Here is a 27,707-nt window from a genome sequence, read left to right as displayed (position 1 = left end):
CACACACACCTTCTGTCTTTCTAGCGATGCTCCTGTCTTTTTTGACACAAATACACTTGTACACAAAGAAACACACATAAACACAAACCCACTGACACATTGACACTCACATACACACCACCACAGCCCCCCCCCCTTCTCCCCCCTTCACAATATATCCTGGTTTATACAGTGAACACTTCAAAGTGTGCCAGCCATCTCTGCAGCCTGCGCTCCTCATGTGCTGAAACTGAATAAGGTTGAAGCTAAGGAGAGACGCTCCTGGCCATAACTGCATATACATAGATGAACCTTATTAAGAACAAATCTGTCATTATTTAACAGATGCCTAGGTTGCTGAAAAGGCCTGTGGTTTGGCTTTATTTCCATTCAGTTATAACAGGGATACCAATGCCGTTAGTACCCGCTGACAGCATCGCAAATTGTTAGGGGGGGGGAATAGCGTGGGAAAAAATGTATTTTGATGCTGAAATATACAAATGTGACTGTGAAAATAGAGCCAACAGTAAATAGAATGCTGTCTTCTTTAACAACACATGTCTATCATTTCAAACATGATGAATTCACCAGCCACAGTTAGCATTGTAAGACACAAAACTTATTCCAGAGACTTAAACTTACCTGACATTCAAACTACAACAGCTCAAGACCTCTGAATGACAGCTGACATCTCAGTGATTCAAATAATATATCAAATGACAGCAAAAAACGATTCATGCTAAATATTAGGCTAGTTGTATGTCAAAAAGGTTACATTTCAAAAAGGATTAAACAAAATAAAAATAAAAATAATCTAAAAAGATGTACACAGGTTATTCTTGCATGAAGGTGTGAAGAAATTCAGAAGAGATTAACAAGACTAAGTTATTTACGTAAAAAATGCATCGTAGTAGTTCATGTGTAAAGCAGTTTTTAAAAAAGAAGCTGAAAATAATTATTTCTTTTCTCTGTTTATTGTTGCACTGTGTTAAATTCCTGATTACAATTTGAATCTAGTGTTGAGGAAATATGTTTCAAAACTAACCTCAGCCAGGCTTGCATCACTCACTTTCTGCCTTTGTCAGGGGTTTGTGGAGAACGCGATACAGTTTGGCTGAGTGGGTGGTGGTTTGCACAAGCCAGCAGGGAGGATGCTGGGGAAAGTAATTTTGTTGTTGGATTATGGATATTGCATGGGCTCCACTTTCTATTTTTTTCCTTTTTTGTAGCTCTCTATCGTTGATGTTGATGGTATGCATTACTGTTTTCCAATAGTGTTAATGGCAAATTGGAGGAACTTTTTTTATTTTGCGTGTACTGTAGTGTGGCATTTGGCAGAGATATAAAGTGAATATCTGCACACAGAATACACACACATCTCACAAGGCTTCTTATACTTTTTGTTTCTCTTTGTGTTCTCCCCTTTCCATCTAACCCTCACCACCTCCTTCACAAACCACCAGCTCTCCATCACCCTGCACACACGCACACGCACACACACACACACACACACACACACACACACACACACACACACACACACACACACACACACACACACACACACAAACACCATACACCCCCGAAACCTTCGGGGCTACAGGGGGAAGGTGTTTGAAACACACACATATCCTGTCTGTGAAAACACACTAGCCTAGTGAAACACACAACACACGCGCACACACGCACGCGCGCGCGCACACACACACACACACACACACACACACACACCCCTACTGTGTCATATTACACCATGAGTTGGGCTTATGGGAGGCTTCTGCACTGTCAGATCTCAAACAGTGGGAAGGATATAAGTGTGTGTCAAGGGAGCGAGGGAGAAGAGAAGAGGAGGAGAAGGCAAGGAGGTGAAGAGGTGGATAAGAAGGATCCATCAGCCTTATCCTTCTCCCAGGAAGAAGAGAAAGATAAACTAAAACATACACACATACAGGCACACAATGTCACATAGGCTCTTTTGCTTTATGGCACTAAACAGGAAGAAGCTGCTGTTCTCATGGTGCAAGAACTGAGAAGTAAACTGAAAGGTTGATTGGAAAATCACTTCCAATATGTCTATCATTCAGCAAAGCCAAATAGAAATGAAACCCAGGCGGAGAGTAGAAACATCTCCTTTGTTTATGGAAAATGTGGTCTTAATTTTGAGTAACACTGGCATTAACAATACCACTGGTGTCAGATAAATGCTCGCAGTGGTCTCATTTGTTTACAGTAATCTTTCTTCAGTATCACCATTAATTTAATCACCATATATCTGTGTTTATAAATGCTACACATAGCACCTCTAATGCAAAAATATTTACAGTATATCTTACATTGGCAGTATGTCTCTCTGTCTCTGCTGGTACAAACATAAACATGGACAGCTGATCTGGGCTCATCCACAGCATCATCAGCTGGCCTGCCTTTGTTTCACAGAGGGATGGAGGATGTGAGTCTGGTCTCTTAGAGATAGACACAATGCCAATTAGGCACACACAGACGCATGCATGCACATATACACACACACACACACACGCACACACACACACACACACACACACACACAAATTCATGGCAGAGTGCTGTGGCCCTACACAAAAGATATGCAGGATTTGACTGTGAAGGGACAATGGAACAGAATAGAGTAGAAGTTTGGATACCCACCTTCATGTATTTTCTGTTATTCGCCCTCACACTTGGACCCTCAGGGGAGTTCCCATTGTACCGATGAGGAAGGGGAAGGTGGGTGGCAAACTGAGGCTGCGAGTGCACCAGCAGGGTAGGTGGTAGGTGGCATTCATATATTTTTTTACTGTTGTTTTGAAGACATTTCTGCATCTCACTTATCCATCAAGAATGCTCACTTTCAATGTCTTGTTATAGCAGGAAAAGGGGACGATTTTGAAGCGGAGTGTGCCATGTTTGTTGTAACAACAAGAAATAACAGAAAAAGAAGTAGAAATATGCTTCTATCTGTTGTGTGATGGGTAGAATGACAGATAGAGCAGTGGTATTGAATTTAATATGACGACAGTCGCAGCTTGCTGAGTTCTCTCCAACACGCCCTATGAGCTCATATGTTGTCAACAGTGCTTGTGGGACAAGTTCATCGGAAGAATTTGGCGGCTCCAACTTGGACATTAGCGTTAACCGCCTGTCACCGATGGCCGGACCACGCAGCTCGCTGCCAGATTGACACGCAGCTGTAAACTTGGTGGGAAACCAAAATAAAGGGCAGCAGAGGGGTTTTCCACTTGTGTCCTCAACTCATTTTGATCTTTGTTTTCCATTGACAATGAAACATTTGTTGTGACTACTAGCAGTCATTTGGTTTTACTGACTAACTAAATGGGACATTTGATAAGATAAAGCTGCAAAAATGCTTTAGTCCAATTGACAAACTCACCTTTATATCTGCTTAAAATCAATAAGGATGTGTTTAAACAGATGTTTTTCAGGAAATAGCTAAAAAATATATGTTTAACAAAATGATTTAATTTGTCGAATCAATTCTAAACTGATTGCATAAGTGGCTGAGCTTCCTGGTTGCTTTGTGTTACAACCAAAAAGACAAGCAGTGAGATAAAGAAATAGCTTGTACCCAATCTCTGTTTCCTCCATCCCTCCTATTGTGCAGTTGGAATCCAACTACCCCCCACTCACCCAGCCCTTCCTCCTCACAAATGGTATTTTCTTGTTTAATTTAACAAGAAATGAGTAGTAAATGAAAGCTCAGGCCTCAAATCCCCAACGCGCCCTGTGCTCTGCTCTCCACTCCCCTATGAAAAGGCAATTTGTGAAATTATGTGATAGAGTAATTAGATGGAATTCACCCCCACCTCCCCACTACACACACCCGTTTAGATTGTTGCCTTGCTAAACTGAAGTAGGTGTGTGTGTGTGTGTGTGTGTGTGTAGGGAACGGGGGGTGTTGGCATTCAGAGTGTTAGCATCGGTATATTAGCCTGGCAGACTGGTACACACACTCTCATACACATTATCACTAACACTCTCTCATTGTGGCTCTCCTCCCCTTCTATTTGTACACATACTCAATGTAACGAGGGGCAGCCGCGATCGCAGCTCATAAAAGAAGCCAAACCCGCAAACCCTCAATGAGCTCAATGAGAGTTTTTTTTCCTCCTCTTCCTTTCTCCTCTTAAAATGTGTAAAATGCACAGAAAGAAAGTATAAAAAATCCAACTGGAAGGCATAATCCCCCGTTAATACAATTAGAGTCTAATTTAACCGCTCGTGTACGCAGATGTAGCCGAGCTAGGCGAGTGCCGTTACCCCCCTTGGAAATGTTTTTTTTTTTTTTCTCCGCAACACAACAGTGTGCAGCAGGCTTTTGAGCAGAAACAGGTGTGAAAGGCAATATAATTCATTTCTGCGCTGGCAGAGGAGGGCAGGAGCCTCGCTATCGTGGGCCCTGGGTGGTGGAGGAATCCAGGCTGAGTGTGCAGGGTTGCGAGGGGCCGAGAGGAAGTGATAGATGTGTGGATGGATGGGTGGGTGCACTAATCATTAAAGGCAATATGTTTTTCCTTATATCTTAATGGTTTCGATTGGAGTTGAACTGAACATAGAACAACAGGGCAGAGTACTCTCAACTGTCAAGCTTGTTTGGGAAATTGCTTTCTCCAGGTTGGACGAGGGTGTCTGTGTTCTTTTGATGGTCATAGAGTGACTCACTAATGTGTTTTATCTGTTCTTGATAGAGAATATATATATAATCAATATGAAAATTCAGCAGATTATTACTGCAGCGTGTAAACTCACAACCTATCACTTCCTGAACTTCTCACCAAGAGAACACAAACCAGATATATAAAGCCTCATCTAAACAACAGAAGGGAGGGAAAAAACTTTTGAGGTCAGAGTTCGCCATTGCCTCAGATGCCATTAGTCTTTGTCTGTTTATTGCTAGAGCCTGGACATGTCAGCACCCTGGTCACCCGCGGCAACCCTGACCCGCCACGGCAACCCAGGTCTGGAGGGGTGTTATCCTACTGGTCCAACCAAAAATCTGTACGTGCAAAATTGTCCCTAGTCTGAAGTTTACTTTTTTAAGAAAGAAAGGGAATGGGAAAGAGAAAGGGAGATAACATACAGTACAGTAGGACAAATGTACATATTTATGACTACGGTGTTCCTGCGATTGTTGTTAGACTTGTTTGTCTTAGTTATCCACTGCACAAATTAAGTTTCTCATGAAGAATAATTTCAATTTCCTCATTAATAGCTATAAAAGGAGAAAATCAGCTGACTGTGTTTTCATTCATTTATTCATCAACGGCAACAAAGGCTCGATGTCCATCTTGATACTGTAAAGTAATGTAGTGGCCTATGTGGCCTGGTGTCTCTGATTAGGTCTTAATTCAATCTAAGTGGCAGTCAGAATCTTAGGCGCCACTGCATTAGGATTTCAAAGAGGTCCTAAGAGATGGCAGACAGACGGACAGATCTGCCAAAGGCCTGGCATGACACTATGATGAGACAGAGCGGCGGAGGAAAACAAGAGAACAAGTTCTTATTGTCAGCATTTTTATTCAGTTTCAGAATATGATAGAAATGGCTTTGGGCTGTGTGTTTGTGTGTGTATTTATCTTTGATGGCTACTTTTTGTGTAAATGTGTGTGTGATTTCTTTAGTGCATGTGTGCGACTAGGTGTGTGTGTGTGTGTGTGTGTGTATGTGTGTGTGTGTGTGTGTGTGTGTGTGTGTGTGTGTGTGTGTGTGTGTGTGTGTGTGTGTGTGCGTGCGTGCGTGTGTGTGTGCGTGTGTGTGTTTGTACGAGGGCATTTGGAAGCAAAGACTTGTACTTACCAATCACAGGAGTGGTTGGTGTCAGAGGAGGCAGCTGAGTCAACCTGCTTACCCCAACAACACACACACACACACACACACACACACACACACACACACACACACATACATGCACGCACACACATGCTCACACTCATACTGTGCCCCAACCCCCACATTACCCCACACCTTGTAATGAAAACATCATCAATTATCCCTCCTGACAGGCCCCAGGGACCAAAGGCAGACAGCTCTCTTTGGGGGCTTCTCTTTGTGGACTGACCCTCACAGACATACAGACTTCTCACACAATTTGCAACCATTTCCTGAGCATTCATGTTTATTCTGTATTAAAAGTTGGTAAAACATTTTTTCCAGGAGTGTCGATAGTCGTTCATGAGAGTGCATAGTAGATAATAGGACGGCCCATGTAGTCGAGGTGGAGGAGGCAGGACTTGTGTGTGTGTGTGTGTGTGTGTGTGTTATGTGTGGTTTTGGGGGTATTGGTGGAGAGGGGGTTATGGTATGGCCAGGGCAGAGGGAAGCCATCAGTCTTGACAAGGACTCCTGAAAGGCCATCTGTTTCATGATTGATGGATGGAATGATGGATGGATGAGTAGATGAATAGATGGATAGAGAGATACAGTAGATGGGTAGAAAGACTGACACATGGCAGATGTTGGTAGATTTAGGAGGATAGGTATTAGTTTGCAGAAATATCAGGATAATATTGACATTTTACTTGACTATTGTTTAGAAAAACCAAATCTCCTATATGCTTTCTGATTTATTTTCTTAATTTGAAATCACAGTCCAAACACATGTCCATTTACAGAAAAGTCTAAATAAAGTTGCCATTTACTATATACGACAGAAGAAGAATGTTCCCTGGCTTGTAGGTGATATGAACATTTTATACCAAAGAAGATTAGATAAGATTAAGAATATTAGATTAAGATTAGTTTTAAATATACTATATATATATATGTATATATATATATATATATATATATATATAACCCCAGGTCAGGCATTTTACAAAGTCCCTTTACATTTCTGTCAACCTTTATTTCAGCTTTTCTCCGACTTTCCCCTCTGTTTCTTGTATCGTTTTACCCCTCTATTTAAAAGCCCTCAAGGGCAGTTAACTTTTAATTTAGGCCACCTTTGAACTTTTCCAAAATGTCTGCCATAGATCTAGACCAAAAGGAAGCGTGTGTGTGTGTGTGTGTGTGTGGGGGGGGGGCGGGGTGTTTCCTTGAGAACGTGAGAACTTTACAGACCCTCAAGGTCGGTCAGTAGCACTGGAGGGGATCACCAGTCGCAAGAGATCTAACATGGCTCCCCAGAATACACACACTACACAGACAGACAGACACACACTCATTTTTAGTTTCTGCTTTTACAAATGTTTTAAAAATTGTTCTTAGACGTTACTAGCCCAGCGATTGACTCAATAACAGCTCAACGCTTCCTTTTTTTTTTTTTTTAAACGTTTTAAAATGTAACATGTTTAAATGATTAAACATCACGGTGAGAGAATATTTAATCACACTCTTTAATTTTGCAATTACCTACAATCATTACCATTTTCTTCTTCTTTATCCTTCTTTTGCTTTTCCCTCCCCCCAGCCCTCTTATAATTTTATAGCTGGGAAACTATGAAACAGTTCAGTGTGTGGTTTCATTGTTGTACGTCTGAGTGATTGATGGCTTCATGCTGAAGCTGTGTTTCACACTAGTTCTATTTTTCATTATCAGCTGTGTGGGATAAGTGTTGTGTGTGTGTGTGTGTGTGTCAATGTGTGTGTGTGTGTGTGTGTGTGTGTGTGTCTTCAGAGTGGACAAAGGCCCAAAAACTCGGATGTGTGAAATCGTTCTTGGTTTGGTACCCACTAATCAGTTAACGAAGATTTGCAAATCCGAAAAAGAGGCTCACTCCCAGCCCTCAGACACACACAAATACAGTCAGATTCACATGCACGCGCGCTCACGCTCGCTCACACACACACACACACACACACACACACACACACACACACACACACACTTTTTCGCATAGGCCCCACAGCAGTGATGTCAGTGTCTGGGTGGGGTGTGGAGTTCCCCACCATCACTGTGGTATTTGTTGGAGAGTGAGTGGCAAGTTGACGTGTGGAAGAGTCAGGGAAAATATTGTCATAAGTCTGTGGTTAGCTTGGAATGATTCTATCCAACACTTAGGGATTAGCAATGCTAGCACATTAGCCTCTCATTCTCACTGTAAGCAAATACATTACCTCCAAGATACTTCCTTTTTTGTTTAAAACTCCTTAAATATAACTTTGACAGTAAAATGCTCACCCCCTTTCAAGAAACAAGAGTTTAGCATAGCTTCTGTGCATAGCATGATTTTGTTCAGCCAGTGATATATTAAATCTGCTAAGTGTGAAATCACATTAGCGCTAGCTGTTAGCCATTATCCATTAGGCTGTGTTTGGTGATCCAGAGGATTGTGGGATCTTTTCTGGCTGGAGTCAGCAGCTCAATACATTTTACTTACAGCAACTGCAGCAGCCTGCCCTAGATACATTTTGTGTGTGTGTGTGTGTGTGCATCTGTGTGTGATTGCATATGCAGTCGTGCTATTATTTGTATATCTCAGCTTCACGTGTCTTTTGTAAGTGCTGTGTATGAGGGTGTGTGTGCATGTCTTTGTGTCTCATTCCGTGCGTATGCTCGATGGATCCTTTGGCTTTGCCGTAATCAGTTTGCGCTTTGGCTGAACTAATTTATCAATTCAGTTCCTCCCACTTTTATTCTCTCCCATGCGTGAACCCTCTCTCTTTCCCCTACACTCTGTCTCTGTCTCCCTCTCAGACAAAACACTTCTTTCTGAAAAACCATAAGGGTTTTTCCTATATTTTATGCATGTCTTCTGCCTCTCTGACCTCTCTTTCCCTTTCCTCTTTTCTTCCATGACTCCCTCTCACTCAATTTTTCTATAATGTACAGCTGCCTTGCATTTTAATGGCCTTGAACCATGATATCATAGCAATATTGGTGCACTTGCACTGTTTCAAAGGCATTGGGAAAGAGCCATGATTTATAGATGAGATATCTCGTGATATCTATCCATAACTTATCATTTTACACCTACTTGTCTCCTGATGTTATGATTGAAGATTTCTGCATAAAACACTGTAAGGCTCATGATGCACTAGAGGCAAGTGGCATGGATGGTATGCCCATAGGCTGGTAGTATGTTTACACTTGGCCAGCTGACCCAAGGTGCCCCTGTGGAGCGGGTGTATGTTTGTGTGCATGGCAATGTAAGTGCATCTGTGACACACACGTGCATGTATGTAGATGTGTAGATGTGTAGATGTGTGTGTGTGTGTGTGTGTGTGTGTGTGTTTGTCTGTGGTGTGTCAGAATGTGTGTCCAGCGGAGTGAGAGAAATCATAGCTAGTGAACCAGGTGGTGAATGCAGACAGGCAATAACTCATGGTAGAGGAGTTGGACACAGCTGAGGGCTTGGAGAAGAGATGTGGTGGGAAAACTCATGCCACACACTTTAATTTTTCTTACTTTTACTATCCTGTCTTCGTTTCACTTCTTCTTCCCATCTTTCAAACATGTTTGTAGTCCTCCTATCCCCCCCCCCCCCCTTTTTTTTTTTTTTCTCAATTCATCTGTCTTCCAACGCACTCTAAACAAAGCTCACATTGCATGTTTGTCAGCTTTCTTCCTTCTTTCTCTCCTTCCGCTCTCTCTGAGACGTGCTGTTGTAGTGTTGGCGATGGCAGGGGGAAGTGAACAGGGCTGAGGGTGCTGCTCACTTGTTTGTTACGACAGATTAAGTAATTGATTTGTAAAAGTGGTGCACTGATGGAGAAAGCCCTCCGCTGCTAAAGTCGAGGAGGGAGAGAGAAAGCAGAAGAGATAGATGGAGGGATGCATTTGGCTGTAATGAAAGAATGGCTAGGATATTCAAATTGAAGGAAAAGATGAGAGCTACAGTAAAGAGTAGAGTTAGGTGGAGGTGGGAGAAAGGGGAGAAAAGGAGGCAGCATGAGATAGTTAAGCAAAATGCTAAATATAGAACAGAGGGATGGAGGGGGTGGAGACAGGTGAGAAAGATAGGAAGACACAGGAATGAGGAAGGAGGGAGGTGTGTAGCTGTACTTTGAATGACAGAGATGTCAGAGAAAGACAGAGGAGGCAGAGAGAGAATCTTTCAATGGCTGCGTCCTCCTTCCCTCTTATAATTGCCGCTCCAAAGAGCATAAGGGAGCAATTGTAAAGTACCCTTACCTAGTTTCAGCATTCCCCCAACCCAGGTTCATTTTACCCCCCTAGGGGCCAACGGTGAGTTTCTAATTAAAACTTTGGGGGCAAAAGGGTAATTATGATAATAACATAATAATATCGCCAGGGTTATTAGATTGTTCTGTGGTCCCCAAATTGCTTCCTCTGAGAGATCAGATTTCAGTGGCATTACGTAAAGTCAAATTTCCTTGAAAGTCAGGTGAAATGAAATGGATTTCCCCTATGGTCGAGGTGCAATCTGACAATCTGATTCCCTCTTGTATGGCACAGGCATTGAGTCTAAAAAAAGCCCTTTAGTTTCTCATCACAATGACACATCAAATCCCCCTCCCCCTCGCTTACCTCCCAGCTCAATTTAGTCAGAAGAGTTTGTGTGGTTAGGAAGTCTACTCGTTTAATAGTTTTTGTTATGTTGCTCTGAACTCTCTTAGTAATAGCACTTTGTTTCTCTGCCCCGTGTAACGAGCTCTGTGTATTGTAGCTGTGTGTAACAAGAGAACATTTGTTTTTAAGCTCAGAGATCACTGCTAGAATGCTAGCTCCAAGCACTGTAGCTAGCATGCTGATGCTTTCAGGGGCATCCCACTGTTTTCTCTCAGCTTTCTGCGGTACCTGACAGGGATGAGGCTTTGTGGATCCCTCCTACTCCCCATTTACACACCCCCTCCATCCCAGGCAGCCCTGAGGCTGCCCACCTCCAGCTGTGGCTGCCGTTCACTGCGCCGCTTGTTGCAAGTACCGATTGCTTTGGAGAGCCTCCCCTCGCTCAAATAGGCAGTAATTACGGGCTTAAAGAGGTTTAGTGGTCCAGCAAACTACATAATCACCCCCTGAATTAGCCCCAGCTCATCAGCCTCAGTCCAACGAGCAGCACTTACCACTAGCACTAGCTAGCATGTTGCACCCCCTTCCCTTTATTGCACAGAGGGAAGCACAGCAGCAGGTGTTGTGCAACATCCGGCCCCCTTAATAAATTTAGCCTCCCCTGAGCTGGAATGGGGAGGACTAATGAAGCACGCCCTTGCTCTTAGTGAAAACAACCAGAGTACAGACACCACACATACAGCACACAATATTAGATGCTTTCCTTCAGTATCAACAGAGCTCACCCTCTACATTCTGTTAAACACAACAATACAGACTTGAGACTTGGTCATGTGCATACATGCTACAGTATAAGCTTCTGTATACATATAGACCCACCCAACTGTAAAGCACACGGATCATTGTTCACACCCTGCAGCACAGCAGTAACAGCTACAGCAGTGGCTGCTGCCCTGCATTATGTTATGTGCCCTTAGAGTTTTAGAAAAGCAATGAATGATGCTAATCATCAATTATCAGTGAAGAAGCTGGTAATGCTGTACATTGTCTAATCCACTTTGTACTAGAGCTTTAATGACATACTTTTTACCCTTTGCCTCACAAGCTAACTGGATTTATCTCATTCCCATAGGCAAGTGTGCTGTGAGATTTCCCTAAATCAACAAAAGCTGTTTTTTGAGAGGGAAAATGCTCATTAATGAATGAAAAGCGCAGGAACATCTGTTTTTTCTCCATTTTCTTTATCTTCTGAAGAGATCGAGAGATTTGATGACAAAAACTGTTTAAAATGTTGTTTTTTTGCCATTTCTGGTGCATATATCAGGGTTTCTAACAAAAAACAAAACAGTGATGAATTATTCATGGTACAAGCTTTGAGTTGGTTTACCATAGTCCAATGCCATAATAGAGGCTATTTCTGCTTTTTTTGCGCTTTACAGCACTAAGACAGGGGGCGTTTATTTTGCGCAGGCTTTGCAGAGGGCACTCTGAAACTCTCATCCTGTAGTTGGTTCATTTTGAGTCTTTCAAAAGATCTGTTTTTGCTCTGTTTTGTTATTTTGCATTGGAGCAGCCCAAATCAGAGGAAATTAGGTTAGGGGTGCTTTGTTTTTTTCTGTTGTTGTTTTGTTCGCTCTCACTCTCTTTTCTTTTTTTCTTTAATCCCCCCTTTCTCCCAGAGCCAGCTTTGTTGCTGGGTCCCTGCTCCCTAATGAAGTCAAAGGGATGTCAGTCGATGCCACCTACACAAAAAGGAATTTGAAATGGCGTAGCTCTCACAGCGCAGCATGAGCACACATAGAGGATGAAACTTCCACTGAATGAGCAAGAAATTTTGGAAATTGGAAGCTTGTTGTATGAGATACAACAGGCTTACAGTTTAAAAGGCTTGTTTTAAAGTCTGCTTGTGCTCAGGGTTCTGGACATTTGTTGTTAGCATAACAATGTAGCCTACTTGCCTCCCCAAATATTTAAGGAAATCTCATACACGTCTGGCAGCAGCAAGGCTACACTTCCAGTAAACTCTGTGTGTGTGTGTGTGTGTGTGTGTGTGTGTGTGTGTGTGTGTGTGTGTGTGTGTGTGTATATATATGTAAGACAGTTTGGTATGATACTCTGATGCCCTTCTAGCCAAAAAGGCCCCCGGATTAGCCGTTAGGCATTCCTGATGGGCAGCTCGGTTTCTACGGTGATTTGACCTGGGAACACTGAGGGGAACAGACCTGGCCAAGTCAAGGCTTTTCACTTTTACCTCAACTGCCACATGCAAGTCAATAACCATGCATAATGTTGATGGTGTTTGCTGTAACCTGCCTGGTGTTTCAGGTCTTTGGGTTTACTTTGTCAGGACAGTTGACACAGTTGCTGAAAAAAAAGTAACAAAACGTGTCTTACTGAAAATGGAAAAGTACACTAAAGTAAATTGTTGCACATTAACAAGTTGTTTACTACGATTCATTGCATTTTCTGGCATCCTTGTGCCTCGTAACAAACCCCAACAATCTGGTGGTAAAGTAAGCTTACTCGAAATAAGCATTGACCCACGTCTGTTCTCCACAGATTGTGCAGTGTCATGGCCTCTTTTTGAGGCACGTCATATGACTGTGACAACATATGATTTTCCTCTCTCTTATTCCTCCCTCTATCCTCTTTCATGGTTGCAGTTTTATAAAGCTAATGTGGCGTGTCAAGCCTTTTTAATGGGATGCACAGAGGCTCGAGAAGCATGGCTTTAAATAGAAATATATGCAACGATAACACCATAACATTAATGGCTAAAGAAGGAACAGGACTGAGAGGACTGTGTATCTGCAGTGAATTGGTTAGGAAAGATGGAATCACACACATAACGATGGAGATATAATGGTAAAATGTAGGCTAGCATTTAGAATTCTGGATAAATGTTTTAAAAAATATATATATACTGTATATATTTAAATACCCTTTACACAAAGTCAAAAACATTTAAAGGTTGAATTTTACTCTCATATTCATAGTATTTTTTTTCAAAGTTTATGTCATGTTTTAAAATGTGGATACCTTATGTTTGACCTAAAGCCAAATTAAAAGAAAAATAAGTATTTGGAGCAGTGAGGGGAAGAGACAGCCAGAGAGAGAGAAGAGGAAAGACAACTGTTTTTGCTGAGGAGGCGAGATGAAGAGAAGGGAGAATAGCAGCAAGATAAAAAGACATTTCTGGAATAGCCCTCCCCTTGTGGTAAAGTGGAGCATCGCCGACAAAAGAGTGACTCAGACTCTCTCTTTCTTTTTCTCCCCCCTCTTATTGCTTCTGAGAGACTGGTGGTGAAGGTGAGGCCTTGTACAGTTTACGAGTCACAGAAATAAGAATTAGGGAGCCATGACCTTTAGGAAGTCAGTTCTTAAGATGAAAGTAAGATATTGTTTGGGCAGTTTGTCCAGTAAAGGTGAAAGATTCAGTCTACACAATAGCGATGTGTCTTGTCAAAGTGGCCCTGGGCATTACTCCAAGGAAATAGCTGCTCCCATACAGTGAGCCATTCTAGCTTCAGGTTTCTCAAACATAAATGAAGAAGCAGAACAGGAAAATCCGAAACATAGCGGTGCAGCTACTATAAGGGAAGGATCGGGTAACTTCCAAAATGTAAGACGTTTAAAGTAAGATGTGTCATTACTTTGCAATAGTTTTTGTAATGTAATATTAGTTCATTAAGTCAGACCAAGATGAGATGAGACCAAGGTCCACACAAGATGAGATTCAATTAAAATATTACTGCAACAGTATGTATTCTGCAGAGCTTTATTATAATCTAAAGCTGATGTAGCTTTATTTTAAGTAATTTATCAAATAAATAATTAAGTAATCTGATTACTATTATTGTAGCACTGGTAGCTGTAATGGTTGACATTTCCTTCTGCCGCTCTGCCTAGAATACTTTTCTCCTGGGTTAGACATGGGACAGGGGGAGTAAAGAGAGGTTTGAAGAATATGTATGCTGTTATCTCTTTGTTAAACCCCTAGGGCTCCAGATATCCATTTCCATGTCTCCTCCCCTGCCTCCTTCTTCCCTCTTCCTCTCTTTCCTTCTCTCCGTCTATCTATCCCTCTTTTAGAACAGGGTTAGAGAAGAACGGTCAGACAGGGAGGGGATGTTACTGATGCTCCGTTACTCTCACACACACACACACACACACACACACACACACACACACACACACACACACACATATGTGACCAGACACAGCTGAACTTGAAGGCCCAGCAAGCTCAGTGGTTAAAATAAGTAACAAACACACAAATAAACACCAAGACACATACAAGCAAATCTTTGACTCAAATGGACACACAACACAACAGACATGCACGCACATACCCACGCTTGCACACTAACACACTGATTGATAAGACACACAGAGGAGGAGGAGGAGAGAAGCAAAAACACACACCCTTCCTGGCAATCACATGCTCAAAGCCAAGCAGAAAGCAGCGAGCAGGGTGGAAATTCTCATGAAAGGAGTTGTATATTTGGAGAACACATATCATTAAGATAGGCGGAGGGAAGGGAGGGAAGGATGCGCAGAAACTTTCCATCTGCTGTTTTAAAGAACATGTTATTGCTTTACTCAAAGGTCTTTCTTTCTCTCTCTCTCTCTCTCTCTCTCTCTCTCTCTCTCTCTCTCTCTCTCTCTCTCTCTCTCTCTTTCTCTCTTTTTCTCTTTCTCTCTTTCAACCCGCTGAACTACTGCCAAAGGCTGTTAAGACACCAGAATCACTCACAGACAATATTAAAACTGGGCGACTTGTTGCTAAACGAGAAACTTAATCACAGTGTTTTGGCAGATAGGAGCTAATTTGGCAGTTTAGAAAAAAGGAGGGCTAAAACAGTTATGATGTACTGGCTTTCAGACCATCTCTTCCTGGTAACTCTTCCATTAAGTGTGTGTGTTATTTTGTACATGAAAGCTCTGGCACTTGTAGGAGGTTGTATTAAGGCCAGGATGCAGTGGTGGAAGAAGTTTTCAGATCCTTTACTTTGGTAAAAAATAGATATACCACAACGTAAAAACATTCAATTACAAGTAAAGGTCCTACATTGACTTTCTTTTTTTACCTCAGTTAAAAGTTGTTTTCTAATGTTTAAACAGCATTTTCATACTGTAGCTGATGCAGGTGGGGCTAATTTTGCCAATTCTATATGCTGTTGGGTAGTTAATTCTGTAACAAGTAATCACATTATAAGCACAAGAACCTCAAAAGTTTTCTTATTTCAGTACTTGAGTAAATATACTCGGTTACAATCCATCACTGGCAGGATGTGTGCTGAACACAGCACACTCATGCAACTAACACATATTTCTCCCAGTGCTGCTGTCTGACATTGCATGCGTGTCTGTCTGTGTGTGACTAGTTATGTGTATCTGTCGGTCTGTGTGTGTGCTGGGAAGCTTGAGGGAGGGAAGTACTGAAACAGGGTGTATTTGTGTTGTACTGTGTCCCCTGGCATGGCTGCAGCCCCCCCGATATCACGAGGCAGACACTCCTGCTTCCACTCATCTACGACACGTAGAATGGACACACTGATCTTTTCATTTGTTTGTTGAGAAGAAAGACTTAAAAGACACATTGTTCACATGATTAGCTTCAATATGTCCGCATGTGAGTGTGTGTGGTGGCTATATGTAAAGTGCTCAATGCGTCAAAACATCAGATGACACAAGCCCTAAAGAATAAAGTTTTCTTACTTTCTAAACACGCGGGCAGACGAGTGGTGCCCCAGATTTGCAGTTATTTAATTCCGATACTATCTGATCAGTCTACAGTATGGAAAATATGTATACGCACACACACACACACACACACACACACACACACGCACACACACACACACACACACACACACACACACACACACACACAGTATATGGATGGCAGACTGTTCACATACATGTACACACAAACACACGCGCGCACGCACGCGTGCACGCACGCTCACACACAAAAATGGTTGCAGAAAAGAAGTGGACACATATTTGGCCAGAGGCGACAATGCAATTATAACTTAGCGCATGAAATTAGCCTCCTTGTGTTCCCATTCCCCACAACCAATCACATGGACAAGGGAAGGCTGGGAAAAAAAATCACCCTCTTCTCTCTCTGCTGGGTCATCCCAGCATTAAACACAATCCTGTTCATTATTCGCTGAAAATACTGTAATGAAAAAATGAAAACGCTGGCGCCGCACTGATTTTGCACGTCTGATTGACTATTAAGTGTGTGTGTTCTTGTTAGACATACTAGATATTATAGCCATATGTGTGTATTGTTGGTCACCAAAACACGGAAGAATAACTAGATAAATATTCTGTCAGGGTGGCCTGTTTCTATCATTCAAATAAATACATTTTAGTCGTCAAAAAATTATTTTGTGTTGGTGCTGAACAGCCAAAACACACATGCAGCCACTCCCTCGTTTTGTTGTGGATTTGCAAGTTTTGTGTAAGAAAAGAAAGACGTAGGGGAATCTTTGGAATTAATGGTATTACGGGTTTAAATGTCTGTGTATGGCTACTGCTACGCCTTATACATAAGTGGTGCTCTTTGTCTCTTTTCAAGGAAGTTTAAGTAACCTAAAATTTGTTTTTCCCTTTGGTATTTATTGTTTGAATTGTTAGGAGGACATGGGAAAATTAGCCAACAATGTAATTATTTTATTTTACAAAAATCACTAGGTAGGTTATTCGGACCCATGGGTAGCAAAATGCTTTAATGATTATCTTTGGTTATTTAGGTATCTCTTCTTTCTGTCCTAAATGTATACCTAGCATTTTGGAATATACATAGTTTCCAGTTAGTGATATCCCTTCAACAATCTATTCTCTCCCCCGCTCCCCTGCTCCTCCCTCCTCTCCTCCTCTTTTATGGCCTGCCTATGGTGTTCAGCACAGTCCATGTCTTGTCTCAGTCATGAACAGCACATTGTCCTCCATGAACAAGGCCCTGTGCAACTGTGATACCCCCCCCACACACACTCCAATATAAATCAACACACTGCCCGGGTTCACATTTATCCAATTTATTCATTCTATATATTTAAACAGGTGGCTCAACTTTAACTGTTCTCAGCCGGCTTCTCGAAGAGGTGCTGTTTGTATTTAAACACTGGGCTTGAAGTTTGTTTGGGTAGTCTTTCATGTGTAATATTTATGAGTATTTGGATAAATATAAAATAATCCCAGAGTAAGGTAAAGTCATGTATCTATCAGTGCAAATTCTCTTGTTTAAACAAATTCCCCAAAAAGGTCAAAAATCAAGGTGATGCGGCTTGATTAAAGAGAATTATGAGAGTTAAGTTAACAGTATAAAAATGAGAATTATCTCTGTGTGAAAATTGATTTACATTAGAGAAATGTAACATTGTTCCATCCTGAAAATTGGATTAAATGACTTGAGTACATTTCTGTTCCTGTGTTAAGCTGGTACTTAAAAGGATGAAACGTGGAAGGGTTTCTGTAGTTAAAGGTATTTACAATCAGTGTAGCGAAACTGCAAAACTAAACACAACAAAGTGGCAAACTTAACATGAGTCATGTTATTGTACCCCACTGCAATAAGGACAAAAGCAAACAGCAGCAATAAAGACGAGAGATTTTACATTCTATTGTCTGTATTCCATCGGGTTAACGTTACATATTCCCCGCTCACTGATTACATATGCAGCAGGGTGAAAGGGGGGCCGTCTACTGGAATATATTTGTGTAAGAGGTTGCCTAATTACCAGAGCTGGTTCTCCACTTCACTTAACTTTCTAATTGGCTTGCCTTTTTGGCTGCCATTAATTACAAGATTTCATATTCCATTAATGATCGGGGGGAGAGAGTTAACGTGAACACACTCACACATACTTACAGTATACATCCAGATACACACACACACACACACACACACACACACACACACACACACACACACACACACACACACACACACACACACAGGCACATACTGATAATTACGCACCAATGAGCATGAGCACACATCTCATTTTCTACCTCTCATTACGCAGTATGATTATATATGTGTGTGTGTGTGTGTGTGTATAACCTGTGCCCTACAACAAGCCTTTCTTTTCTAAAAGGCACATCAAACCCTTTTTTTAAACAACAAAAAGCTTCATTAAACAATTTGTGGTCAGCCTTTTCTCATAGACGTTGCCTTTCTCTCCTGCAGCATCCCTACCCGTCAGAAGAACAGAAGAAACAGCTGGCACAAGACACAGGCCTCACCATCCTACAAGTGAACAACTGGTAAGTCATTTCAGAGTTTACATGCAGTCGATTCTAGGGGTTTCTACCCCCAGGCTATCCAAGTTCTTAATGATCGGAATTAATGCCTACACTCCACCCCTATTTTCATCCCACGCACACACAGAAACACACACACACACACACACACACACACCACTTACTGAATCATCCTCACCTAGATCAATCCATCTAAAGAGATATGGCCTGGAGTGATTTTCCAAACCAACAGACTAACTCAGCCCAAACATGAGCATGAGGTAATTAAGAGTCAAACTACCATCTGAAAACATCCAAAGAAATCATCCAACATGCAAGTTAGATGATTTAATTGGATGTTATTCCTGTCATACAAGAATGATTACTGAAAAAGTGGCAGCCATGAGACTAATTATATGGTTTTACTTTGACTTATTTTGGTGTATGGCTTTTTGTAGCACCTTTTACTGTGATTAACATTTGTTTTAATCAATTGATGAACATCTCATTTAGTATTTATTACCAGTTTATGCACCGTATTGTCTTTGAAGCTAGCTTAAAGTTAATAGTCCCTTTTTCAGAGATATTTAGCCATGCACTTCAGCTACTTCCACAGATAACAATGACATATTTTGATTCCAAATAACATTTGAAAAGACGGGAAAAATTGCATCACTGTAAAGTTAAACTAAGAAACAGAAAAGGAGTTACTTTTCGGCATGCTTTATATATATATATATATTATTAATGACTTCATGGGGTTGTCCACTGACCTTATGTCCATTTATACATTGTTATTTAGTTCCTTTTCATTATGCATTTTAAGTTGTTACTGTTAGCAAGGAGCCTAGCTTAGAAGTGCACAGCCTGATTGCCATCGTGATTAATGCTCTGTAAGTGCCAACTAGCCTGTTAATTGGGCACAAGCGTGACTGGCCAGTGCCATAAAATAGGGTTGTTAACTAGCAGTTTTAACCTTAGGTAGCCCTTTTAACGGTAGAAAGGGGCCCTATGTCCGTGTGCGGCTAGTCTTATCAGAGAGATGGCTATCAGCACTTGCTTAGTGTTATTAGCCATGTCTAATTAAAGGGGCTGGAGTCTGGGTAACTGAGGCAGCGTCCAGGCAGAGGGTGTTTGATCTGAGCAGCCCTTAAAATAATCCTTGAAAGTATAAGTTATATGCTAGGTACAGGCATGAAAGTGGAGACTGCAGAAAGGCAAAGAGCAGCGGAGAGAGAGAGAGAGAGATAAGGAGAGATGGAGAGAAAGAGATGAGACAAGATAAATCCCCATTACCAGCTGTCTAATGATGTTAACAATATTCCCAGCCATTGTTCAATCTGAGACCTCAGAGACAGACAGACGTTAGATTAGAGTATGGTGTATCAGTCTATGGAGAATTCATTTTATACCAAGCCAAAAAAGATGTACACACACACACACACACACACACACACACACACACACACACACACTGGCAGGAAAATGCCTCCTGACCAGAGGGAATCCTGTAGAGGTTATCAAATCACGTGACCCCTCTAAAATCCATGGGGGATCAATTCTTACAGCTGAGATAAAGCCAAGCTGCGTGTGTGTGTGTGTGTGTGTGTGTGTGTGTATGAGTCAGACAGTCAGTCTGTCAGTCACATGAACAGTAGCTTGGTCACTTAAGGCTCTCATTCTGTTTGTTGTTTTTATTGGTAGGGGGATAGCAACACACCCTGAAGGTGTGTGTTTATTTGTGCATGACCAACACACACTGTGTAAATCGTGGGAGGTTAATCTTGGTTTGTAGAAGATGTTCTGTGTGTGTGTGTGTGTGTGTGTAAGAGAGGGGAACCGGGGGTGGTTAATCTAAGGGGTATTAGCTGTTAAACCCTGCATGCTGGGATCCCGCTGCCCCCTCACATTTTGTTGTATACAAGTGTGTGTGTCATTGTGATTGCGTGTGTGTATGTATGTGTGTGTGTGCATGCTTGTCCAGAGGCATATTTCCATGCATGGTTGTTCGAGCTAGCAAGCAGTACATTGAAGCATGGATGGGTGATTGAGAAGGAAAACAATAAAGTAAAAAGATGGGGTGACTGAGAGATAAAGACAAAGAAATTGAGAAGAGAATGAAAATAAGAAGATGAGGCGTGTTGGAGAAAGAGGAGAGAATAAAAAGATGACAGAGAAGAAAGAAAGATAGATGGAGAGACCATCAGAGAGAGAGAGAGAGATATATATATATATATATATAGAGAGAGAGAGAGAGAGAGAGAGAGAGAGAGAGAGGTTATGTTAGGGGAACTACCATTTTGCAGGCGTGTTGTTGTGCTGCTTGGGAAGCCCCGTCATTGGGTGTCTCCATAGCAACCCCCGGTGATGTTACCTCCTGACCCACTGATTTGGTGAAGTCAATTTCCCTGGCTGTGATTCCGTTTGTCAGTGCTGTTGATGAACACACACTCGCTCACACACATACACAAATTTCTGCATGTCTAAATTCTCTCAGAGTTGCACACAAACACATTATCTCATGCACCAAATCAGGTCTACAACTGTAACATCAAGGCAAGGAGGACTTCAGAAAGCATAAAACACTTAGTGAGAGTGTATTTCACGGTCATACGCTGGCCATCGACATTAGGTACATGTCAAATGGACGCAGATTAACCACAGGTCATTCATGTTTGTTGTCCCAACAGGGAAAGACCTAACGATGAAAAACATGTACAACTGACGCATCAAATGCACAATGCAATCCTGTCACATGTTCCAGCATGGAACAGTATGAGCACACACTCTCCCTTTTTCTCTCTACATGACACACACACACACACACACACACACACACACACACACACACACACACACACTTTCTTTCACATATATACTCACACACTATCTCTCATACACCCACATAATGTCTCTCTCTCTCTCTCTCTCTCTCTCACTCTCTCATGCACTCACACGCACCATAGATGTGTTAACACACATGTCGGTGTGTATTATTGATGACTGAGCATGCGGTAGGGCTCAGCAGATTAAATAAAAATGCTAAAGGCCAGCAAGGGGCGCAGATCACTCATGAATTATTGGCAGAAATATGCTGCACCAGGGAATCTCAATTTGAATGAAAAAGTGTGTGTGTGTGTGTGTGTGTGTGTGTGTGTGGTAATGCATGTGCACATTTACACAGCAATATCATATATTGAGAATGTACGCATACTGCGCACACCCAAATGTAAATACTTCGACACATCCATACATAGTAGCCTATACAGTACATGCCCAAACAGAAATGCAAAGTCACACACAGACTTTCTAGACAGGTTAGGTGTGTACACAGAGTATAGGAGTGTATCATTTCCACACAAGCATACTGCAGACACACTCATGCTCACACAGTTAAATGCTGAACAAGGTTGTTTTTTTAATGAATACACACAGGCATACAGTAATGCATACAACAAACACTCCAAAGCTGTTGTGATGGATTTGTGTTCATTAAAGATATTGTGATATAAATGATTCTATAAAATCCCATGCAATACATTAAATACACAAAGAAAAGCCAGTGTTGAACTTTTTTATGTTTGTATTTCTGAATATATTTTGAAGACACGAAGGATTATATCATGCAATAGATTTAATTAACATCTCATTGTGGTTTGCAGCCAAAAAAAAGAAGTGTCCTTGAACATTACAACCCTTAACCTACTCACACATTGTAAACGACTCTGAATGGGCAGCAGCTACAGTAAAAGCTCAAAGCGTAACATATAAAATGTCTTTCTCTCTCTACTTTCTCTTTCTCTGGCTACAGTCAGTATCTCTCTGCTAAGTTCTCCTAACGCTCCGGTGATGTAAAAATCGATGGCAAGGTCATCAGGTTTCCCTTGTTGGCTGCCCCCCCCCTTCCTGCCTGCAATTTAATAATGCCCCTTTAAAGGCAGTGTTTAAGCCTCGCCGAGCGATTGTTTTGTCAATAAGACCTCCTTTTACTAACGTCTTAAAAGCATAGACAGGGAGAGAGCGAGGGAGAGAGAAAGAGAGAGGTAGTATTTAAGAGGGCAGAGTGGATGGACGTTGAGGCTACTTAGAAAGGAGCAGTGTGGCACGTACATATATGCCGCTTATCGGGTTTCTGAATGGACGAGCAGGGGGAGAACAGAGGAGAGAAAGAGGTGAGGGAAGGAGAAGGAGAGCAAGTGAGTGGGGGAGGAAAGAGAAGTGGAGCAGGGTGAGGGAAAAAAGAACTTGGAAACATGAAAACGTGGACGGAGAAGGAGCCTATGTTGTTTAAACAGTAAATTTGTACATGTTCTGGGAACACTGTGACAAAGCCATAAAGAAGTCATAAAGTACAAGAAACAAAGTCGAATACTCAGACAATATTCTATTTTTGGTACTTTAAGTAATTTTGATGCTAAAACTTTGTATTTTCACTTAAAATGTTGAATGCATGACTTTTACTTGTAACAGAGTATTTCTAAACTGTGGTATTGCTACTTTTAGTAGCAAGTAACATATGTGAGTACCTCTCCCACCACTGGTTAGTTAATAGTTTTTAGAAAATCTAGCTTAACTGTTAGTTGTTGACAACCGTCTATCAAATATCCCCAGGTCTTAGGTATTACTTTGGTGAGCATATGTTTTATTATAACTAATAGAAATGATGGCCAAAACTACATACATTAGACCCAAGTTGTAATAAATCAGAATGATTCTTTAAATAATATAAGGAAGAGACAAACAGGTAGAGTGAGATGAGTTGCATGGTTCAATATGTTGACAGACTAGAGAGAGAGATGCTGGAACTTGTTCGTAGAAAGACTTCTTAGGTGTGTGTGTGTGTGTGTGTGTGTGTTTTGAAATTAGCAGGCCCAGTTTCAGTCCATGCCCTAAAGCCTGTATCATACACTGCAGCTCTGTCAAGTTGCTTCAGCCTGAAACTCCCTGACATTACAGCAAATACCATACACACACACATGAACACACACGTTTCACGAGATATGACCTCACCCTCAGATTTCATCTCAGAGTTAAAATGTGTAAATCATCTCAAAAACAATATTTTCGTCTGAAGTCTGTTGCTATCAATAGCCTTTTACAGGAATCTTTTTTAGCCTGTGTAGACACGACCCTGGCTTTACTGTATTGTGTCAACAGAAATGTGTGTAGACGTGTGTGTGTGTGTGTGTGTGTGTGTGCTTATACTGCTTATACATATATAGGTGTCCATGTGCAAAGATACACTATGAACCGAACACCCCACCCCCCTTCCTCCCTCTTTCTTCCTCTCACTCTCTCTGTTTCTCTTACATCACAGCACGCAACCCGAGGCCAAACCTGCATTTCTCTTCCCTCTCTCTGTCTTTTTTATTCCCTCATCTTTTCTCCCCACTCCTCTCCCTTGCTTTTCAACCTTCTTTTGTAGTAGTGGAGGGGGGTCCAAAACATGAAAGAAGGCATAACGTGAATGCCAGGGTCTGTGTTGAAGCACACATGGTCGCTGTCGTACTCGCCGCCTTTAGTCAACCACTATTCTCACGCTGAAGTTTTCCAGTGTTGATCAAACGCTGTTGTGAAAGGGAATCAGCAGGGACAAGGAGGAAGTGTTTTGTGCCAAAATTAAATATCTAGGAAAAATAGGACACCTATTCCTACAATTAACAGACAGAAGACTGACATTGATTTCATACAATTAAGATAATGGTTCTATGTGAAAGATTTGTAGACAAAGCATAAAATAAGAAGGCTCACAGACTGTTCTGCTGGCACTAACAAACATGTGGCGACTGTCACCCACCATTGATGAGATTAATTAAATCAATGATTGTTCTGAAATCCTGCAGACATATCCACCATCACAAAAGGTCTTTGTGACTCTTATGAAATTGATAATGTTATTGGCTGGTTACTTAATATTTTAGAGATGTTAACTAAATCCCCTTCAAATAGGTATACTTATATATATATACTTATGTATAATAATTATAACAAGCTAATTTTCAAATGTAAGCATGTAATCTGTAACAAAAAAGAAAGAAATCTCCACCTTTTTTTTTTTCTCACACTGTTACCCGTTTGTCCTCATATCCACTCCTTTCATGTTTGCTGACTGTGGATGTTAACTGCCTAAAACTGCCTTCGATAGTTTCTGGGCAGTCAGAGGGATCCCCATAGCGATGGCTGCAGTGAGCCAGTGGGGGGAAGTGACACGCGCAGATACAGGATATGACACGGGCAGTATGGGGGGGGATTTAGGTCAACCACTGTGTGTTTGCAGCAGTCCCCACTGCAAGCCCTGTCAGCAATACTGGCTCTGTGTGACATTGGTCATCTGTGTGTGTGTGTGTGTGTGTGTGTGTGTGTGTGTGTGTGTGTGTGTGTGTGTGTTCACGTGTGTACACGTGTGTACGTGTGCGCGCGCGTGTGTGTGTGAGAACGCTGTATTAATTTACATGCAAGTACATGGACTACATAAAAACACACACAAGGAGAGTACTGCTAACAGAGCTTCTACATACACCACGCACAATCACTCGTACACACACACACACACACACACACACACACACACACACACACACACACACACACACACACACACACACACACACACACACATAGACGCACATACATTTCGATCCAAGCCCAAAGGCTAAAGGACACAGACTCACTCCAATGTTGTGTTTGTGGAGTGGGCAGCACAGGGCAGCCATGTTGTTTCTGGGTAAAGCCAGGCTTCAAGCCACCCTCTCTCTGGCATTGATGGATGACTGGCCAACAGAGTCCAAGACTCTCTGAATGTGTGAGAAGGGAAGCAGGAACAGAGATAAAAAAAAGAGTGACAGAGTTGTAATGTCGTATTCTTGTTCTCTGCCTTTATTTCTTTGTCTTCTTTGTCTCATGTTTTCTGAACTTTTTCTTCCTTTCTCTCTTTCTCGCCCCTCTCTCTCTCCCACCCTCTGTATATATTTTGCCTTTTGGCAAGTCCTACTTAGAGGTCAGTGAATGTTGCAAAGGCAGCCCAGTCAGAGCCAATGAGTTCATGTATGTTTTTCAAGTGGCCAACATTTCCTCTCTATAACTCTGTGAGGCACCTGGTTGTCATGGACACACTACACACACACACACACACACACACACACTCTGAGCTCTTCTCCAGTTTGTGTGTGTGTGTGTGTGTGTGTGTGTGTGTGTGGGTGTGGGTGGTTACCCAGCCTGTCACTCCACTCTGTAAAACCAGCTTTAGTGGTAGATTCATGGCTCTCTTAATGGACACTGGGCTCTTGGGTAGTGGAGCAACAGGGAGTGTGTGTGTGCTTACATACGTGTATTTTATGTGTGTGCAGTAATGGGGATTAAGTGACCCCATGGCTGCTCTCAGTCTAAAGCTCCTTTTAAATTTCACACTGTTTTCTTATGTTTCCCTCCATATGTGGCACTGGATCCAACTAATCCACCTCATGTTATTAGAAGCTGGATCAGCAGACCAGCATGTACTGATCAGTGGGTGGGTCTGTGCTATGCATGCATTTGGAGATGGTTGCCTGCCAATAAAGACTCATATGCATTGCTAACTCAAAACACAGGCCTCCTGTCTAATAACAGCCTAGCTGCAGCATTCATTGGTCATGTGACTCCCACAACCTTACTTGTCAAATGTGTGTGTGTGTGTGTGCGCGCGCGCATGTATGTGTTTCATATTGTTTTTTTGTGTGTGAGCATGTGTGAACATGCATGTGTGTTTATGTCTGTCACAGTGCCACAGGTAACCCTAGGTATTATATAAGATACCACACCTTCTCCACAGACCCACAGCCTTTTTCTATCGAAGGAGGTTGAGAAGCAGAAAGGATCATGGGAAGGGTGTATGTTTGTGCGTAGGAGATGTATGGACCTGCAACATGCAGCTATGTGTAGGCAATTGATTGGTCTGAGCAGCTTTGGGGAAAACAGTGAAAACAATGCTAATCGTTGACAAGTGAGCTCATGTAGCAGAATGAGTGCCTTGAGTACGTTTATGACTCTGTGTATGCATGTGTTTGTACGTGTTGAAAGCTGCACAGGAAAAATAAGGGCCATATAGTCTCTTTGCACAATATTAGGTATAGCTTACTCATAGATAGTTGCATCCCTTTTTGCACAATCCACATCTTGGCTTAAAGCTTAACATTACTCAAAATCAGCCTGCGTTCAGGGTGTCACAAGCCTAAAACATTGGGAACCACTGCTCTAAATTATCTTTCTTCTCGTTTTATCCCAATCGCCATCATAGCAAAAATGTAGAAACATACATTTAAAAAAAAATATGAAAGATAATTCTCATTCATGAAAATACTTAAATGCATAGACTGAATGTAGAATGTACTAATCTGAATACCAAGGAGTGTCACGGTGCTTGTAAATTCACTCTTCAGTGTTTAAATACTGTCTAAGTTGTTTAAGCAGTATTGGTGCAAATACAAATCATGCAAACACTATAAATGCAATGCAATACAGTAAAAGTGAATTGTGGATGCAAACAGAGTTCTGCAAGTAGCTGCATTAGTTTATGTAAACTAATCTGAAGCATCCAAATAGAAGACCTGAGAATGACACTGAGGAGAAAAGAAAGAGAGGAAGGGAGGGAGCTATGTGGGGAAAAGAGAAGGAGGTGATTTATGAGTTAACTCGTCAACTGAGGAGAACAAGGGGAGAAACTCATAACTGTAATTCCCTCACACACCCACATGCAGTACGCTCACATACATACACACACACACACACACACACACATGCAGTGTGCAGGTACATGCGCACAAATCCACTGCCACCCCCTGCTGTGCATAAGAGAACGTGTGAGCTCTAATAAAATAACTAATTACTTAAGAAGATGGAGATGTGCTGGGACACGGGACCTGATAATAAAGTTCTGCAGGGATACAAGGTGTGACATAAAAATGGAAGTGTGTGTGTGTGTGTGTGTGTGTGTGTGTGTGTGTGTGTGTGTATTAGCTCCAACATGCTGTATAAATGCTTATCTTGTGAT

General features: G+C 41.8%; 1 protein-coding gene across 1 annotated transcript in view; it reads left to right on the top strand.

Moving 5' to 3' along the window:
- The window catches only part of meis1b (Meis homeobox 1 b), a 79,939-nt gene that overhangs the window by 37,547 nt on the left and 14,685 nt on the right, over window positions 1–27,707 (top strand). The window contains exon 9 of the mRNA XM_031315933.2: window positions 18,630–18,706. Coding sequence (XP_031171793.1) covers window positions 18,630–18,706 — 77 coding nt within the window. The remainder of the gene's footprint in view (window positions 1–18,629; window positions 18,707–27,707) is intronic.

The sequence above is a fragment of the Sander lucioperca genome, chromosome 15 (assembly GCF_008315115.2).
Source record: "Sander lucioperca isolate FBNREF2018 chromosome 15, SLUC_FBN_1.2, whole genome shotgun sequence".
Lineage (NCBI taxonomy): Eukaryota > Metazoa > Chordata > Actinopteri > Perciformes > Percidae > Sander > Sander lucioperca.
Note: the sequence above shows the minus strand (reverse complement) of the source record. Positions and strands in the feature narration are given on the sequence as shown.